Source organism: Haliotis rufescens, unplaced genomic scaffold, assembly GCF_023055435.1.
Source record: "Haliotis rufescens isolate VD_foot unplaced genomic scaffold, xgHalRufe1.0.p SCAF_45, whole genome shotgun sequence".
In the NCBI taxonomy this organism is placed as follows: Eukaryota; Metazoa; Mollusca; class Gastropoda; order Lepetellida; family Haliotidae; genus Haliotis; species Haliotis rufescens.
The window spans coordinates 866,641-886,421 of NW_025964168.1; the positions used below are offsets into that span (position 1 = coordinate 866,641).

Genomic DNA, 19,781 nt, shown 5'->3' on the forward strand with positions numbered 1-19,781 from the left:
CGGGGCAGATATGTGACGTAGGTGAGTGACCTATATTCAGGGAAGGTGGACGGGGCAGAGAAATGACGTAGGTGAGTGACCTGTAGCCAGGGAGGGTGGACGGGGGAGATATGTGACATAGGTGAGTGACATATTCTGTACGCTTTTCCCTTTGTTCAATCTATATTTGTTTTGCTCTTTTAAATATTCATTTTGTTTGTTAAATTATTTATTTTACTCATTTACTTGGTTTAACCTTCTAAAACATAATTTTTTTTCTGCTACATTTGTAACTAAATCAGGAACTTTCTCCGTATTATTCAGCTTATTGTCTGAGTCTTTTTCTTTAGCTTCATCTTTCCTCATTTCTTATAGTAAATTGTCATTCCTCTAATTTTTAGTTACAGCATTTTCTACACTAGTTGTTCATTAATGAACCAGTAAAATGATTATTTTTGCTTTGGTATTGATTTAGTGAAGGTTTTATTGTAGGTTTTCATGTAGTTCAGAATATTCATTTCATGATTAAGAGTTGAAGGCTGCCCCCGGGTGTATCGTCTTTTATGTGGGTTTGATTCTCTCCGAGGGTCTTTAAACATAAAGTTTCTACATGCTCTAGTAAGCTATTTCTTTATTTTGGATTATTAAGGCGTTTGTAGTTACAAGTATCCTTATTGCCATCTAATACCGGATTCCGGGCTCCACAAAGAATAAATCTCTCACTATCCAAGTCTTCTGTCATTTTTTAAATGTTTACTATAAATTCAGGATTATCTTGATTTGGGACCATATATATTTATTAATGTGTATTATTTGTCTTCTGTTTTAATATTAAGTGCTACATAACTCCCCCCACCCCTCCCCGCCCTTGAAAATAATTCAAATAATACCGATCCCTCTGGCATTGCTGTTATATGGACTAATATCCCAATTGTTTGTTCAATAATTGGGTCTTGTTCGTTTGTAAAATGAACATATTATTAACAAAAATATTTAGTCCTTTTTCTTTTCCATAAATCCTAATACCTGTTTATGTTTGGCTGTATTATTTAGACCTCTTCAATTTAATGTTAAAATCTTCAACAGCCATAAGTCATGTGGTGTTGGTACCTAAGTATCATAAAGTATAGCATACATTGTCTATCGTGGTTTGATATTTGGTTGTACAAACAATGTAAAATTAGAAACAACAATGGTATATGTCCTTGTACCATAGGAACTTTCCTGTACATACACCTATACATGGTGGTGACGTAGCCCCTGAATCAACCAGGTTACATTCAATCATAAATTATATTCATCTGGCCATTATTAATGTCAGATGACGAGTTAAAGTATTCAGTGTATTGTTCAGACAATAACCGTCTGATATTCATGATTATCATGGTAAGGGAAAGGTAAGGGAAAGGGCAGTTAGGTGGAACGGCCTGTCAGCCTGTTCGAGAATTTTCAATTGACGGTACCGCTTATGACGGATTTGATTTCAAACCTATCCCAATTAAACTCAAGGTTAGTCTCAAATTCGACATCTTATAAAAGTAATAAAGTTTGCTTCACCCCCATGTGTAGACTATTTCAACGTCAACGCACTAGGAGACATGTGTTTTCGTGCTTTAACCATAGGGTGTAATTTCACAGCGTGTCAGGACGGGACCTACGGCTTCAACTGTACATCCAGGTGTGGGAGATGTCAGGGAGGAGTGCCATGTGACAAGATAGGAGGATACTGTGCCAAGTGTGATCCAGGATTCACGACCCCGCTCTGTAAACGTAAGGAGACATTAACAAAGTGCTGCAATACTTAAGGACATCATGCAAAAGGTTTACTTTTAATCCAAGTTACATGCTAGAAAGGTTACAAATCTACATGATCTCTTTAGTGTTTCAACTTACATGGATATTATTCGCGTGTGTAAGATTGACTCAGACTCGTCTCCGAAACAGAACGAAATGTTTTGGGGATAAATACTCACGAGATGTTGAATAAGATCACAGCGTCCATTTACACATTCACAGCTCTAGTTATATTTCTACTAAAGATTATGATCATCATGTGAAGGAGAATGACTGACAAACTTTTACCACGAAGAATTTAAAAAGAGTTCAATACTTAGGCAGAACTTTTCCTTTTTTTAGGTTTACGAACCCACAGACCGCGGCAAAATTTGCCGCTTGGAATCACAAAATTAAAAAAATAATTTTTTATTAATGCGCGACAATCAATGTGTCTATAAGAATACACACACAATAAACTAGTATACGGTTACAAAACCAAATAAACAGGAAATATTGTAATCCAATAAATAGACATAAAACAGGAAATCCAACTGTGACACTCACGTGACAATTAGTCAAACAGATTCGAGAACTTTTCCGCAAAAAAGAGGTAGTTGATTTAATTTAAGTTTCCTAACGACCCTAACTAAAAGATATGAGCGTAATAGCACATAAAGTTGTGCGTCCACAATGTAAACGAATTGTGTCTACCACGCAGAGTGTAGAGACCGTTTCTATTGGGTTCAGTGCAAAAGGTGAAGTTTACACTTTGAAAGCGTCAAGTTCGATGAGAAATGAATGCATCATGTGACAGCACATGAATATAGATATAGTCGACTCCTCGTCTGTCCGTCCGTAATAATTTCTTTTCCGGAGTACAACTCAAAAACCGTTCAATAACTTTCAACAAAACTTAGTAGATATATCACACAGATACTGAAGTGGTGCCTTTTGCTATTTGGGGATTTCTGGCATTTTTATTTTTCTCGATTTCCATGGAACTATTTGGACCTGTTTCGAAAGGGTACGGGGTAGATGTCGTTTCCAGAGCACAACTTCAAAACTATGAAAGACTTTTTTGTCCACACCTGGTCCTTAGCTGAAACGGAAGTAGGTGTCGATTCCGGAGCACAACTAAACAATTATTCAACAATTTTCATCCAAAATGGTACATGTATTAATCAAAGGTTGACGTGGTGTCTTTTGCTATTAAGATATTTACAAACTATTAACTTTTCCTGTTTCCATGGCAACAAGTTTGACTTTGACTGATTAGATAGAAATTCTCTCATCAAGTTGTACTTAAAAGTAACTTCAGAGGTTTTTTTCATCTTTCGAATTTGTGGGGGACAGGGGAATTTGTCATCTTCTGATGACTCTTGTTTACAATGGTTCGGTGATTCCGCTTGTAGGCATCAAGGGATGCCGGACAACACACAATGTTGCCCAAAGATATGAGGACTGCTCTGATTTCAGTATAACCACTTTTGGTGACTAACAACAGGAACCCTACTGTATGGTATGTAATAACAGTGGCACGGATGAATAGTGGAATAATTATTGTCTGACAACACACGAACCCATAACACTTTTGTATTTTGTTTGGTTGAAAATACTTAGAATAAACCTTTTACAAGGAAGCCCATAATCTTGTTTATTTTGTTGACTGTTATATATTGTCTTTACAAAACCTTCCGCACTCTCCTGGACTGTTGACTGTTATAGGTTGTCTTTCAAAGAGCTCCGTACTCTCATGGATTGTTGACTGTTATGTGTTGTCTGTACAAGACCTCCCGTGGATGATTGACTGTTGTTGTTCCAGAGTGCAGTAACTTCTGGTTTGGTGGCCAATGTGACATGAAGTGTAAATGTAAGGATACTTATGAAGCGTGTGACAAGAAGACAGGTCAGTGTGTCTCTGGGTGTGAAGATGGATGGACAGGACTGGACTGTCAAACACGTGAGTAGTGCAGTGGGGGTGATCACATCCAGTTCTCGAACCCATGTATCGTATGGTTAGATGTGTACGTACAATGTAGAGTTGCAGTCACAACAATCTTCAAAGCATGTGTGACAATACAGGATGGGCAAAAAGCATGATGGATATTGACTAAGAGATCATGTTTCAGATGTTGAGGAAACAAAGAGGGTTAATGTTAAGCTCTTCTTTATATCCGACTATGACCTGATATATATTGGGGGTCACAATGAGGGTGTGACGTCATAATTTTGGTATGCGTCCTGTCGTTCCATTCGCTGGATTTATCAGCAGAAATTTTAAACTGAATGATGACAATGCCAGACCACATCGTGCGCAGGTCGTCACTGATTATCTCCGACGAGGAGGCATACGGACATTGGACTGGCCCGCTATGTCCTCTGACATGTCCCCAATAGAGCATCTGTGGGATGTAAAGTATTTGATTTACATAACAATGTTTGAATATATTCAGCGACAGGATATCATCGGTGTTTCCTTAACTCAAATCGAAACCATCAACCTACAGGCAACATAGCTCTACATTGAAAACGCAGTTTGTTTATCTCCTATAAGCGTGTGATAAATCTTTTGTACATCATCCGGTATTTGTAGCTGTGTAGATGAATGATATCATCATAAAGCATAATAAATTTATAACGAACAGTCAACGGAGTTGGTATCTCTGAACACTAATGAAATACAACTACTGGTTCAATACAAACATAAGACTAAGACCTAGTCCCAGAAATAAAACTATCTTTTATATATACACAAATAAATAAATAATCATATAAATGGACCCCAGACCAATGCTTAAATTCAGGAGCTGAGGTAATCTAGACTTGCCCAATCATTCTAGGTTTGAGTTGGACCCTTATTCACAGGGGTCTGAGAGTCGGCAAGGTCGCTGTGAGAACAGAAGTTAGGCATGCGACAAAACAAACGGAGACTGTAGCAGTGGCTGTAGAAATAGATGGACAGGGGGCGGCATTCTGACATTAATCAATTCAATCTTCCACCGAATATAGACATTTCAACAGAAAGACATTCATAGCTGATTAACTATATAACACATATTGTTCCATAGAATAACACTAGTATGCTGGAGAGGAGTGGGTTTATACGTGTCTGATGTGAGTATATATCCAGTGTGTTTAATAAGGCGTGTGATACATATTATATATACACCTGTGTTCACTGTAACCATTGTGTCATGTTTTAGCCCAAAGCATGTCTCAGAGGACGCTGTGGGTTCCAATATGGAAGTTTGTGTGGCCAGTGTAAGGGAGGTAGCCACTGTGTCATGTTCTACCCCACAGGATGTTCCAGAGGACGCTATGGCTTCCAGTGTGGAGGTGTGTGTGGCCAGTGTAAGGGAGGTAACCCCAGATGCAATAGAACAGACGGGAGATGTAAGACCGGTTGTAAAGAGAAGTGGCAGGGAGATCGGTGTGACGGTAAAATACAAATATATACCCATCTAGATCTGATCTTCCGTTTTTCTACTATACTCTAGGGATCCTGAGCAGGTACAGTTCTCCCAACTCTTAGAACATGTCTGAATTTTATTTGGTATGGAATAAAATCTGAAAACATTATTGTCATCATCCTGCACTTTACGAATATTTAATTGAAGTGTAGTATTCGTTGAACTCAGGGAATTCCTCATGGAAAACTGGTTATACTGTACTGGGGAACAGACATACATTCGCTAGATTCATAACTGACAGCCCAGGTTGTTCCTGTGGTCACCAGCTACACTTCTTCTTTGTTTGCAATTCATTACATTTCAAAAAAAGGATATGATATAAATACAGTACCTTGCAGATGTGACGGCCTATCAACTCAAGCAAATCAAGAGATACTTTCATCACAAATTCTGGTCGATGTAAACTAAGTCTTACAAAATACACCAAACTCTCACATATAATATATATGTATCTTCTGTGTATTATGTAGTACTTAATATTACGTATAACCCCATCATTCGGACTATCAAAACCGGACACTTCTGATCATACTTGATAACTAACCATCAAGGTATTTTTGTGTAAATATTATGTATGTATACACCTTGACTATGTTTGTTACCTGATTTCTATGTATGGAGAGGTATTCAAATAAGCGCTGTTTTGTTTCTCGATCCCAATTTTCATTTGAAATAAAAATATGATTAAACCAAACAGGAAGAGCATAGAAACCTAACTTACTTTTGTGTTAAGATGCAGTCGTTAGAGAAACGTCTTGTTGTGTTCTCGAGAACATACTGTGTCAGGTGTAATTGCTCTCCTTTATACTGAAGACGTCTCCTTCTTTGTTTCCATCAGTACATAATCCTCAGACTAGACTGTGACACCAGGCTTCCAATAATCAACTGAGGTTCAAAGTCTGTGTATTTTGTATCTTTAGGAACACTTACGCTTGTCGAATGTCAAATATTTATGTTAAACTGGTATTGATCTATTTTGTAAGAAAGCTAAAATTTAACAATACACTTCGTTTTTCCAGAGTGCAGAGATGGTCACTTCGGAGTCGACTGTACCCAGTCCTGTCTCTGCCTGAATGTAACGGAGATCTGTGACAAGACCACGGGGGAGTGCAGGAGCGGCTGTGAGGCAGGCAGAACAGGGAGGGGCTGTCAGCGATGTGAGTTTACATAACGGCACTACATGTTGTGATATCCTGTTGTCAGGCAGGCAGAACAGGGAGGGGATGTCAGCAATGTGAGTTTACATAACGGCACTGCATGCTGTGATATCTTGTAGTCAGGCAGGCAGAACAGGGAGTGACTGTCAGCAATGTGAGTTTACAAAACGGCACTACATGTTGTGATACCCAGTAGTACCATGTTGGTATGTCATGTCGAAATCAAGGTAGCAACCTTGCACCCGAGTCCCCAATATGGTTTTTTGCAGTATATTGATTGTGTTTACTTTCTGTACCATAACTTTGAAACAAATCAGAACATATCTCCTAATGTATTTTTTTCCTCTTCTACATTCATCAATCAAAGATCAATGAGTTAACATTTTAGAAAACCCGGTATACTAACACCCGTTTAATTCTGATGGCCCGAATATGTCATTTATGCCTTCTACATGTTTTCATCTTGTGACTGTGTCACAGGTGCTGGGTGTTTTTATTCTGTTGCACTTACAAATGTAATAAGCATGAATCTAGATCTGAATGTTGGTATCAATGAATACGCCACGTTTGCCATCCCGGTAGATTTTATTCAATGACAAGTAAAGGTCTTTATCATTTCCCTTTCTGTAGGGCGGTGTGAAGGGCGGTGTGGTCAGTGTGCAGGAAGGCATCTTAGATTCACGTCCATTTCGGTGTTCACCATTTCCCTTGCTTTAGTCATATAGATACGTTTTGTTTCAAGTATGCGAGTCCGGCAGTTACGGCCTGAAGTGTGAAGGGCGGTGTGGTCAGTGTGCAGGTGGTCACAAGAACTGCAGTCCCTACAACGGCTCCTGTCACCTTGGTTGTGAGGGCAACTGGGGAGGAAGTCGTTGTGGAGGTGAGTCAGCTTTTGTCACAAGATGTGTGTACTCTCTGAGTGTCCAGGACAGGGCCATACGTCATTGTTGCACATTAGAATAGATGAATAACATAGGAAAATATAAGATAATGTAAGTGAGTGGGTGTTTTGGTGGGTAAGTGAATGAGTGAGTGAGGGAGGGAGGGGGGGAGTGAATTCTGTATGACCAGTCCCACAGATTATTGTATGATATATGACTAAAGATTGCCAATTGAACAATGAAATCATGATTTATAAGCTGACAACAAGGCTTAGAACGGTGTCATGATCAAATCCGGAGGCACATGCAGCAGTAAACGTCCACTCATTAATATTCATATAATTTGTGATCATTCTATTCTAAATATAATACATATTTCCATTTACACATTCACAACACTAGTTATATTTCTACTAAGGATTAGGATCATCATGTGAACGAGAGTGACTGACAAACTATTGCCACAAAGAATTTGAAAACAGTTCAATACTTAGGCGGAACCTTTTTTTATTTTAGGTTACCACGACCACGGCAAAATTTGCTGCTTGGAAAAACAAAATTTCAAAAGATATACTTTTATTAGTACGCGACAATCAATGTGTCTATAAGAATACACACACAATAAACTGGTATACAGATACATAACAAAATAAACAGGAAATATTGTGATCAAATAAATAGACATATAACAGGAAATCAATCTGTGACACTCACGTGACAATTAGTCAAATAGATTCGAGAATTGTTCCACAAAAAGAGGTAGTTGATTTAGTTTAAGTGTCCTTACGACGGAAACTAAAAGACATGAGCGTAATAGCACATAAACTCTCGTCATAAAAAAAGACTATTGAATTTGAGAAAGTGTGCGTATTGTCGTCTCAACGTACCATGTCCACAATGTAAACTGTCTTCCACGCAGAGTGTACGGACCGTTTCTATGGGGCTCAGTGCAACTCTAGCTGTGGCCAGTGTCGTGGTAGCGCCATCTGCAGCAAAACGTCAGGCGACTGCCCGGATGGATGTGAACCAGGATGGCAAGGGATGACATGTCACCAAGGTATCACAGTCGTTTGTGTTTTGCATTGGATCAACTCAGAGACAATACGTCTTCCATCAAACAAACGAAGGTCCAATATTTTGGAAAATATTTATATTTAAATTTACATGATTATGTGTCTGTAACTTTGTGCATTTCCTACATTCCACTATAACCCTTGTGATTGTTTGATTACGCCTGGTGCGGAAGAAGGATAGGCCGGCCTGTAATGGGACGGGCTCAATATGTCAAGGAGGTAAAACTGGCTTTACTGTATCATTACTGGTAAACGAACTTTTGTTTGGTAGAAACGTTTTTCATACCTGCTCAAACAAGCAGTCGACTACATGGTGGTGTTTTATTGACAACACTTTTAGTGTGTTACACGGGTGTAACCTTTTTCATAAATGAGTTTCTCAACAGCTTGACTATTGTCGACAGAATGTGACGAAGGCAGATATGGTGCCGGGTGTTCTGAGACTTGTGACCAGTGTGCAGGGAAGTGCAGCCCTGTTGCCGGAACATGTGATCAGGAGGGTTGCAGTGATGGGTGGATGGGGCAGAGATGTGACGTAGGTGAGTGTCCTGTAGCCAGGGAGGGTGGACAGGGCAGAGATGTGACATAGGTAAGTGACCTGTAGTCAGGGAGGTGGACAGGGCAGAGATGTGACGTAGGTAAGTGACCTGTAGTCAGGGAGGTGGACAGGGCAGAGATGTGACGTAGGTAAGTGACCGGTAGTCAGGGAGGTGGACAGGGCAGAGATGTGACGAAGGTGAGTGACCTGTAGTCAGGGAAGTGGACAGGGCAGAGATGTGACGTAGGTAAGTGACATGTAGCCAGGGAGGGTGGACGGGGCAGAGTTGCGACGTAGGTGACATATTCTGTACGCTTTTCCCTTTGTTCAATCTATATTTGTTTTGCCCTTTTAAATATTCATTTTGTTTTTTAAATTATTTATTTTACTCATTTACTTTGTTAACCTTTTTAAAACATAATTTTTTTCTGCTGCATTTGTTACTAAGTCAGGAATTTTCTCCGTATTATTCAGCTTATTGTCTGAGTCTTTTTCTTTAGCTTTATCTTTCCTCATTTCTTATAGTAAATTGTCATTCCTCTAATTTTTAGTTACAGCAATTTACTATAAATTCAGGATTATCTTGGGACCATATATATTTATTAATGTGTATTATTTGTCTTCTGTTTTAATATTAAGTGCTACATAACTCCCCCCACCCCTCCTCGCCCTTGAAAATAATTCAAATAATACCGGTCCCTCTGGCATTGCATTCATATGGACTAATATCCCCATTGTTGTTCAATAATTTGGTCTTGTTCGTTTGTAAAATGGACATATTATTAACAAAAATATTTAGTCCTTTTTCTTTTTCCATAAATCCTAATACCTGTTTATGTTGGGCTGTTTTATTTAGACCTCTTCAATTTAATGTTAAAATCTTCAACAGCCATAAGTCATGTGGTGTTGGTACCTAAGTATCCTAAAGTATAGCATACATTGTCTATCCTAGTTAGATTTTTGGTTTAAGGATTGACTGTGTATTTTTTTCGGTTCATTGAGGTATGAATCGAAAAGCCGATGTGCAAACTGTATGAATCCGCGTAGCATTGTTTTAATCTCACTCTCCGTTGATTGGCTACTGACTGTGTAGGCGTGTCAAGTTATGTGCATAAATTAAACGATCACCTGATTCATGTCACGCCACTGTATGTATTCCTACACCTGGAATGTTTATCAATGTCGTCATTTTTGTCTGTTTTGATATATGCAACTGTTTTGGGTTAAACTATTGTAGATAAAACATGTTTTACGTTGTCGAATTTAATTATAAGCATTGACTGTATATTTTTTTCGGTTCATTGAGGTATCAATCGAAAAGCCGATGTGCAAACTGTATGAATCCGCGTAGCATTGTTTTAATCTCACTCTCCGTTGATTTGCTACTGAGGCGAAAAGAACTGCAACAGTCAGACTGTAACGAACCGGAAGAAATATGTCCGAGAGAAGGCGGCAGTTTCAAATAACATGGTCATTTACTGCGTGATTCAAACATTACTTCCCTGATAACGGTAAATCACAGTTGGAGAAATGCTAGTTATAAATGAAACCCGAAGACATGAAAGTTGAACCGGGGCGAGCGGGAAAAAAACAGGCTAGCGAGCCTGCATGTTTGCTGTTTCATTCATTCTCGGCCTTCGGTTTCAAAGGGTAGTTTGGACAATGAATATGCATGAAAGTCGCTAAATGTCCTGTGCATGACGATACACGTGAGCAGAAAGGGAATTCCCTCGACTGTAATATTGGGATTCCCCGACATTCCGTAATAAAAGTAGTGCCCGCGGTGGGCGTGGCTTAATTTTTTACATTCATTGGGAAATGAATGCAATAACACGTGACCAATTCAGCTAATCAGAATGCAGGAATTCCCATGAACACAACGAAAATTTAATTATTGTACAACCAATGTAAAATTAGAAACATCAATGGTATATGTCCCTGTACCATAGGAACTTTCCTGTACACACACCTATACATGTAGGTGACGTAGCCCCTGAATCAACCAGGATACATTCAATCATAAATTATATTCATCTGGCCATTATTAATGTCAGATGACGAGTTAAAGTATTCAGTGTATTGTTCAGACAATAACCGTCTGATATTCATGATTATCATGGTAAGGGAAAGGTAAGGGAAAGGGCAGTTAGGTGGAACGGCCTGTCAGCCTGTTCGAGAATTTTCAATTGACGGTCACGCTTATGACGGATTTGATTTCAAATTAAACTCAAGGTTAGTCTCAAATTCGGCATCTTATAAAAGTAATAAAGTTTGCTTCACCCCCATGTGCAGACTATTTCAACGTCAACACACAAGGAGACATGTGTTTTCGTGCTTTAACCATAGGGTGTAATTTCACAGCGTGTCAGGACGGGACCTACGGCTTCAACTGTACATCCAGGTGTGGGAGATGTCAGGGAGGAGTGCCATGTGACAAGATAGGAGGAGAGTGTGCCAAGTGTGATCCAGGATTCATGACCCTGCTCTGTAAACGTAAGGAGACATTAACAAAGTGCTGCAATACTTAAGGACATCATGACAAAGGTTTACTTTTAATCCACGTTACATGCTAGAAAGGTTAGTATACAAATCTACATGATCTCTTTAGTGTTTCAACTTACATGTTTCCACAAAAAAGAGGTAGTTGATTTAGTTTAAGTTTCCTAACGACCGAAACTAAAATATATGAGCGTAATAGCACATAAACTCTCGTCATAAAAAAGACTATTGAACGTACCATGTCCACAATGTAATCTATCTACCATGCAGATTGTACGGACCGTTTCTATGGGTATCAGTGCAAAAGGTGAAGTTTACACTTTGAAAGCGTCATTTTTTAAAGTTTGTTGAGAAATGAACGGATCATGTGACATCATATGGAGTCCTTAAACTTCAAGTATAATATTTATATATCTTTATTTTCCGTTTCATTTTTGAAATTTCTCATCAATCAAACACAGGTTCTATATGTGATGCCAATACACATATTTCCGTTTTGATCATTTTCGTTTTGTTTTCCCCCGATATATAATGCGCGGGGGGGGGGGAGTATATAGTCGACGCCTGACAGATGTCGTTTCCAGAGCACAACTTCAAAGCTGTGAAAGACTTTTCATCAAAACCTGGTCCTTAGCAGAAACGGAAGTAGGTGTCGTTTCCGGAGCACATTAAACAACTATTCAACATTTTTCATCCAAACTTGGTACATGTATAAATCAAAGGTTGAAGTGGTGCCTTTTGCTATTAAGATATTTACAAACTATTAATTTTTCCTGTTTCCATGGCAACAAGTTGATAGAAATTCTCTCTTCAAATTCGACTTAAAAAGTAACAGAGGTTTTTTTCATCTTTCGAATTTGTGGGGGTGGGGGAATTTGTCATCTTCTGATGTTTACAATGGTTGGGTGATTCCGTTTGTAGGCATCGCATCATGGGATGCCGGACAACCCACAATGTTGCCCAAAGATATGAGGACTGATCTGATTTCAGTATAACCACTTTTGGTGACTTACAACAGCAACTTTACTGTATGATTTGTAATGACACTGACACGGATGAATAGTGGAATAATTATTGTCTGACAACAAACGAACCCATAACACTTTTTATTTTGTTTAGTTGAAAATACTTAGAATAAACCTTTTACAAGGAATCTCATACTCTTGTTTATTTTGTTGACTGTTATAGGTTGTCTTTACAAGAGCTCCGTCCTCTCATGGCTGGTTGACTGTTATGTGTTGTCTGTACAAGACCTCCCGTGGATGATTGACTGTTGTTGTTACAGAGTGCAGTAACTTCTGGTTTGGTGGCCGATGTGACATGAAGTGTAAATGTAAGGATCCTGATGAAGTTTGTGTCAAGAAGACAGGTCAATGTGTCTCTGGGTGTGAAGACGGATGGACAGGACTGGACTGTCAAACACGTGAGTGGTGCAGTTGGGACGATCACATCCAGATGTCGAACCCATGTAGCATATGTTTATGTGTACGTACAATGTAGAGTTGCAGTCACAACAATCTTCAAAGCATGTGTGACAATACGGGATGGGCAAAAAGCATGATGGATATTGACTAAGAGAGCATGTTTCAGATGTTGAGGAAACAAAGAGGATGGATGTTAAGCTCTTTTTTATATCCGACTATGACCTCATATATATTGGGGGTCACAACGAGGGTGCGACGTCATAATATTGGTATGCGTCCTGTCGTTCCATTCGCTGGAATTATCTGCAGAAATTTTAAACTGAAAAATGACAATGCCAGATCACATCTTGCGCAGGTCGTCACTGATTATCTCCGACGAGAAGTCATACGGACATTGCACAGGCCCGCTATGTCCCCTGACATGTCCCCAATAGAGCATCTGTGGGATGTAAAGTATTTGATTTACATAACAATGTTTGAGTATATTTAGCGACAGGATATCATCGGTGTTTCCTTAATTCAAATCGACAACCATCAACCTAAAGCTAGCATAGCTCTACATTGAAAACGCAGTTTGTTTATCTCCTTTTAGCGTGTGATAAATCTGTTGTACATCATCCGGTATTTGTAGTTCTGTAGATGAAGGATATCATCATAAAGCATAATAAATTTATAACGAACAGTCAACGGTAGTTGGTATCTCTGAACACTAATGAAATACAACTACTGGTTCAATACAAACATAAGACTAAGACTTAGTCCCAGAAATAAAGTTATCTTTTATACTTGCACAAATAAATAAATAATCATATAATGGACCCCAGATCAATGCTTAAATTCAGGAGCTGAGGTAATCTAGACTTGCCCAATCATTCTAGACTAGATTGGACCCTTATTCACAGGGGTCTGAGAGTCGGCAATGTCGCTGTGAGAACAGAAGTTAGGCATGGGACAAAACAAACGGAGACTGTAGCAGTGGCTCTAGAAATGGATGGACAGGGTGCGGCATTCTGACATTAATTAATTCAATCTTCCACCGAATATAGACATTTCCACAGAAAGACATTCATAGCTGATTAACTATGAAACACATATTGTTCCATAAAATAACACTAGTATGCTGGAGAGGAGTGGGTTTATACAAGCCTGATGTGAGTATATATCCAGTGTGTCTAATAAAGCATGTTGTACATATTATATATACACCTGTGTTCACTGTAACCATTGTGTCATGTTTTAGCCAAAAGCATGTCCCAGAGGACGCGATGGGTTCCAATATGGAAATTTGTGTGGCCAGTGTAAGGGAGGTAACCATTGTGTCATGTTCTACCCCACAGCATGTCCTAGAGGACGCTATGGCTTCCAGTGTGGAGATGTGTGTGGCCAGTGTAAGGGAGGTAACCCCAGATGCAATAGAACAGACGGGAGATGTAGGACCGGTTGTAAAGAGAAGTGGCAGGGAGATCGGTGTGACGGTAATATACAAATATATACCCATCTAGATCTGATCTTCCGTTTTTCTACTGTACTCTGAAGATCACGAAGGAGCAGGTACAGTTCTCCCAACTCTTAGAACATGTCTGAATTTTATTTGGTATGGAATAAAATCTGAAAACATTATTGTCATCATCCTGCACTTTACGAATATTTAATTGAAGTGTAGTGTTCGTTGAACTCAGGGAATTCCTCATGGCAAACTGGTTATCCTGTACTGGGGAACAGACATACATTCGCTAGATTCATAACTGACAGCCCAGGTTGTTCCTGTGGTCACCCGCTACACTTCTTCTTTGTTTGCAATTTATTACATTACATAAAAAGGATATGATCTAAATAACGTACCTTGCAGATGTGACGGCCTATCAACTGAAGCAAATCAAGAGATACTTTCATCACAAATTCTGGCAGATTTAAACTTACAAAATACACCAAACTCTCACATATAATATATATGTTTCTTCTGTATAGTATGTAGTACTTAATATTACGTATAACCCCATCATTCTGACTATCAAAACCGGACACTTCTGATCATAATTGATAACTAAACATCAAGGTATTTTTGTGTAAATATTATGTATGTATACACCTTGACTATGTTTGTTACCTGATTTCTATGTAGGGAGAGGTATTCAAATAAGCGCTGTTTTGTTTACCGATTCCAATTTTTATTTGAAATAGAAATATGTTTAAACCAAACAGAAAGCGCATACAAACCTAAGTTACTGTTGTGTTAAGATGCAGTCGTTAGAGAAACGTCTTGTTGTATTCTGGAGAACATACTGTGTAATTGCTCTCCTTTATACTGAAGACGTCTCCTTCTTTGTTTCCATCAGTACATTATCCTCAGACTAGACTGTGACACCAGGCTTCCAATAATCAACTGAGGTTCAAAGTCTGTGTATTTTTCATCTTTAGGAACACTTACGCTTGTCGAATATTTAATATTTATGTTATACTGGTATTGATCTATTTTGTAAGAAAGCTAAAATTTAACAATACACTTCGTTTTTCTAGAGTGCAGAGATGGTCACTTCGGAGTCGACTGTACCCAGTCCTGTCTCTGCCTGACTGTGACGGAGATCTGTGACAAGACCACGGGGGAGTGCAGGAGCGGCTGTGAGGCAGGCAGAACAGGGAGGGGCTGTCAGCGATGTGAGTCTACATAACGGCACTACATGTTGTGATACCCTGTAGTCAGGCAGGCAGAACAGGGAGGGGATGTCAGCAATGTGAGTTTACATAACGGCACTACATGTTGTGATACCCTGTAGTCAGGCAGGCAGAACAGGGAGGGGATGTCAGCAATGTGAGTTTACATAACGGCACTGCATGTTGTGATATCCTGTAGTCAGGCAGGGAGAACAGGGAGGGGATGTCAGCAATGTGAGTTTACATAACGGCACTGCATGTTGTGATACACTGTAGTCAGGCAGGCAGAACAGGGAGGGGCTCTCAGCAATGTGAGGTTACATAACGGCACTACATGTTGTGATATTCTGTAGTCAGGCAGGCAGAACAGGGAGGGGCTGTCAGCAATGTGAGTTTACATAACAGCACTACATGTTGTGATACCCTGTAGTCAGGCAGGCAGAACAGGGAGGGGATGTCAGCAATGTGAGTTTACATAACGGCACTGCATGTTGTGATATCCTGTAGTCAGGCAGGCAGAGCAGGGAGGAACTGTCAGCAATGTGAGTTTACATAACGGCACTACATGCTGTGATATCCTGTAGTCAGGCAGGCAGAGCAGGGAGGGACTGTCAGCAATGTGAGTTTACATAACAGCACTACATGTTGGTATGTCGTGTGGAAATTAAGGAAGCAACCCTGCACCCGAGTCCCCAATATGTTATTTTGCAGTATATTGATTGTATTTACTTTCTGTACCATAACTTTGAAAGAAATCAGAACATATCTCTTAATGTATTTTTTTCCTCTTCTACATTCATTAATCAACGATCAATGGGTTAACATTTTAGAAAACCCGGTATACTAACACCCGTTTAATTCTGATGGCCCGAATATGTCAGTTATGACTTCTACATGTTTTCATCTTGTGACTGTGTCACAGGTGCTGGGTGTTTTTATTCTGTCGCACTTACACATGTAATAAGCATGAATCTAGATCTGAATGTTGGTATCAATGAACGAGCCATGTTTGGCATCTTGGTCGATTTTAATTAATGACAAGTATAGGTCTTTATCACTTCCTTTTCTGTAGGGCGGTGTGGTCAGTGTGCAGGAAGGCATCTTAGATTCACGTCCATTTCGGTGTTCACCATTTCCCTTGCTTTAGTCATATAGATCTGTTTTGTTTAAAGTATGCGAGGCCGCCAGTTACGGCCTTTGGTGAGAAGGGCGGTGTGGTCAGTGTGCGGGAAGGCATCTTAGATTCACGTCCATTTCGGTGTTCACCATTTCCCTTGCTTTAGTCATATAGATCTGTTTTGTTTCAAGTATGCGAGTCCGGCAGTTACGGCCTGAAGTGTGAAGGGCGGTGTGGTCAGTGTGCAGGTGGTCACAAGAACTGCAGTCCCTACAACGGCTCCTGTCACCTTGGTTGTGAGGGCAACTGGGGAGGAAGTCGTTGTGGAGGTGAGTCAGCTTTTGTCACAAGATGTCTGTACTCTCTGAGTGTCCAGGACAGGGCCATACGTCATTGCTGCACGTGTGGTCTACAAGTATAGATAACATAATAACATATAAGTTTCTGTGAGTGAGTGGGTGTTTGGGTAGTTCAGTGAGTGAGTGGATTCCGTATGACAAGGCGCACCGATTATCGTATAGTATGTCACTAAAGATTACTACATGAACAATGAAATCATGATTTATAAGCTGTTAACGAGGCTTACAACAATATCATGATCAAGACTGGAGGCACATGTTGCAGTATATATCCACTCATTAATATTCATATGATTTGTTGTGATTATTCTATTCTAAACGTAAACATATTTTCAATTTTACATTCACAACTAAAGATTTTGAACATCATGTGAAGGACTGACAAACTATTACCACGACGAATTTAAAAAGAGTTCAATACTTTGGCGGTACTTTTGGTTTTTTTTATTTCCGAACCCACCGACCACGGCAAAATTTGCCGCTTTGAAAGCACAAAATTTCCAAACACATATTTTAATTAATACGATATAATCAATGTGTCTATAAGAATACACACACAATAAACTAATATACGGATATGAAACAAATTAAACAGGAAATAGTGTAATCAAATAGATAGACATAAAACAGGAAATTCATCTGTGACACTCACGTGACAATTAGTCAAATAGATTCGAGAATTTATCCACGAAAAAGGTTAATTTAGTTTCTTAACGACCGCAACTAAAACATATGAGCGTAATAGCACATAAAGTCTCGTCGTAAAAAAGACTATTGAAATTGAGAAGGTGTGCGTATAGTCATCCCAACGTACCATGTCCACAATGTAAACTGTCTACCACGCAGAGTGTACGGACCGTTTCTATGGGGCTCAGTGCAACTCTAGATGTGGCCAGTGTCGTGGTAACGCCATCTGCAGCAAAACATCAGGCGACTGCCTGGATGGATGTGAACCAGGATGGCAAGGGATGACATGTCACCAAGGTATCACAGTCGTTTGTGTTTTGCATTGGATCAACTCAGAGACAATACGTCTTGCATCAAACAAACGAAGGTCCAATATTTTGGAAATATCTTTTTTACATAATTATGTGTCTGTAACTTTGTGCATTTCTTACATTCCACTATAACCCTTGTGATTGTTTGATTACGCCTGGTGCGGAAGAAGGATAGGCCAGCCTGTAATGGGACGGGCTCAATATGTCAAGGAGGTAAAACTGGCTTTACTGTATCAATACTGGTAAACGAACTTTTGTTTGGTATAAACGTATTTCATACCTGCTCAAACAAACAGTCGACTACATGGTGGTGTTTTATTGACAACACTTTTAATGTGTTACACGGGTGTAACCTTTTCCATTAATGAGTCTCTCAACAGCTTCATTATTGTCGACAGAATGTGACGAAGGCAGATATGGTGACGGGTGTTCTGAGACTTGTGGTCAGTGTGCAGGGAAGTGCAGCCCTGTTACCGGAACATGTGATCAGGAGGGTTGCAGTGATGGTTGGATGGGGCAGAGATGTGACGAAGGTGAGTGACCTGTAGTCAGGGAGGGTGGACAAGGCAGAGATGTACCGTAGGTAAGTGACCTGTAGTCAGTCAGGGAGTTGGACGGGGCAAGAGATGTGGCGTAGGTAAGTGACCTGTAGTCAGTCAGAGAAGTGGATGGGGCAGAGATGTGGCGTAGGTAAGTGACCTGTAGTCAGTGAGGGAGGTGGACGGGCAGAGATGTGGCGTAGGTAAGTAACCTGAAGTCAGTCAGGGAGGTGGACAAGGCAGAGATGTAACGTAGGTAAGTGACCTGTAGTCAGTCAGGGAGGTGGACGGGGTAGAGATGTGGCGTAGGTGAGTGACCTGTAGTCAGTCAGGGAAGTGGACAAGGCAGAGATGTAACGTAGCTTAGTGACCTGTAGTCAGTCAGGGAGGTGGACGGGGTAGAGATGTGGCGTAGGTAAGTGACCTGTAGTCAGTCAGGGAGGTGGACGGGGCAGAGATGTAACGTAGCTTAGTGACCTGTAGTCAGTCAGGGAGGTGGACGGGGCAGAGATGTAACGTAGCTAAGTGACCTGTAGTCAGTCAGGGATGTGGACGGGGTAGAGATGTAACGTAGCTTAGTGACCTGTAGTCAGTCAGGGAGGTGGACGGGGTAGAGATGTGGCGTAGGTAAGTGACCTGTAGTCAGTCAGGGAGGTGGACGGGGTAGAGATGTGGCGTAGGTGAGTGACCTGTAGTCAGTCAGGGAGGTGGACGGGACAGAGATGTAACGTAGCTAAGTGTCCTGTAGTCAGTCAGGGAGGTCGACGGGTAAGAGATGTGGCGTAGGTTAGTGACCTGTAGTCAGTCAGGGAGGTGGACGGGGTAGAGATGTAACGTAGCTTAGTGACCTGTAGTCAGTCAGGGAGGTGGACGGGGTAGAGATGTGGCGTAGGTAAGTGACCTGTAGTCAGTCAGGGAGGTGGACGGGGCAGAGATGTAACGTAGCTTAGTGACCTGTAGTCAGTCAGGGAGGTGGACGGGGCAGAGATGTAACGTAGCTAAGTGACCTGTAGTCAGTCAGGGAGGTGGACGGGTAAGAGATGTGGCGTAGGTAAGTGACCTGTAGTCACTCAGGCTAGTGGACGGGGTAGAGATGTGGCGTAGGTAAGTGACCTGTAGTCAGTCAAGGAAGTGGATAGGGCAGAGATGTGGCGTGGGTAAGTGACCTGTAGTCAGTCAGGGACGTTGACGGGGCAGAGATGTGGCGTAGGTAAGTGACCTGTAGTCAGTCAGGGAGGTGGACGAGGCAGAGATGTGGCGTAGGTAAGTGACCTGTAGTCACTCAGGGAAGTGGACGGGGTAGAGATGTGGCGTAGGTA

General features: G+C 40.5%; 1 protein-coding gene across 12 annotated transcripts in view; it reads left to right on the forward strand.

Moving 5' to 3' along the window:
• The window catches only part of LOC124126027 (multiple epidermal growth factor-like domains protein 6), a 59,354-nt gene that overhangs the window by 30,214 nt on the left and 9,359 nt on the right, over positions 1–19,781 (forward strand). For 5 of the 12 annotated variants that reach the window (XM_048383155.1, XM_048383156.1, XM_048383158.1 and 2 more), the window contains 14 exons: positions 1,618–1,749; positions 3,578–3,715; positions 5,056–5,193; positions 6,245–6,382; positions 7,125–7,262; positions 8,183–8,320; positions 8,741–8,875; positions 11,236–11,367; positions 12,659–12,796; positions 14,135–14,272; positions 15,315–15,452; positions 16,758–16,895; positions 17,772–17,909; positions 18,322–18,456. In XM_048383155.1, the coding sequence (XP_048239112.1) occupies positions 1,618–1,749; positions 3,578–3,715; positions 5,056–5,193; positions 6,245–6,382; positions 7,125–7,262; positions 8,183–8,320; positions 8,741–8,875; positions 11,236–11,367; positions 12,659–12,796; positions 14,135–14,272; positions 15,315–15,452; positions 16,758–16,895; positions 17,772–17,909; positions 18,322–18,456 (1,914 nt within the window). The remainder of the gene's footprint in view (positions 1–1,617; positions 1,750–3,577; positions 3,716–5,055; positions 5,194–6,244; positions 6,383–7,124; positions 7,263–8,182; positions 8,321–8,740; positions 8,876–11,235; positions 11,368–12,658; positions 12,797–14,134; positions 14,273–15,314; positions 15,453–16,757; positions 16,896–17,771; positions 17,910–18,321; positions 18,457–19,781) is intronic. The other 7 variants (XM_048383157.1, XM_048383160.1, XM_048383161.1 and 4 more) reach the window with 7 other exon arrangements.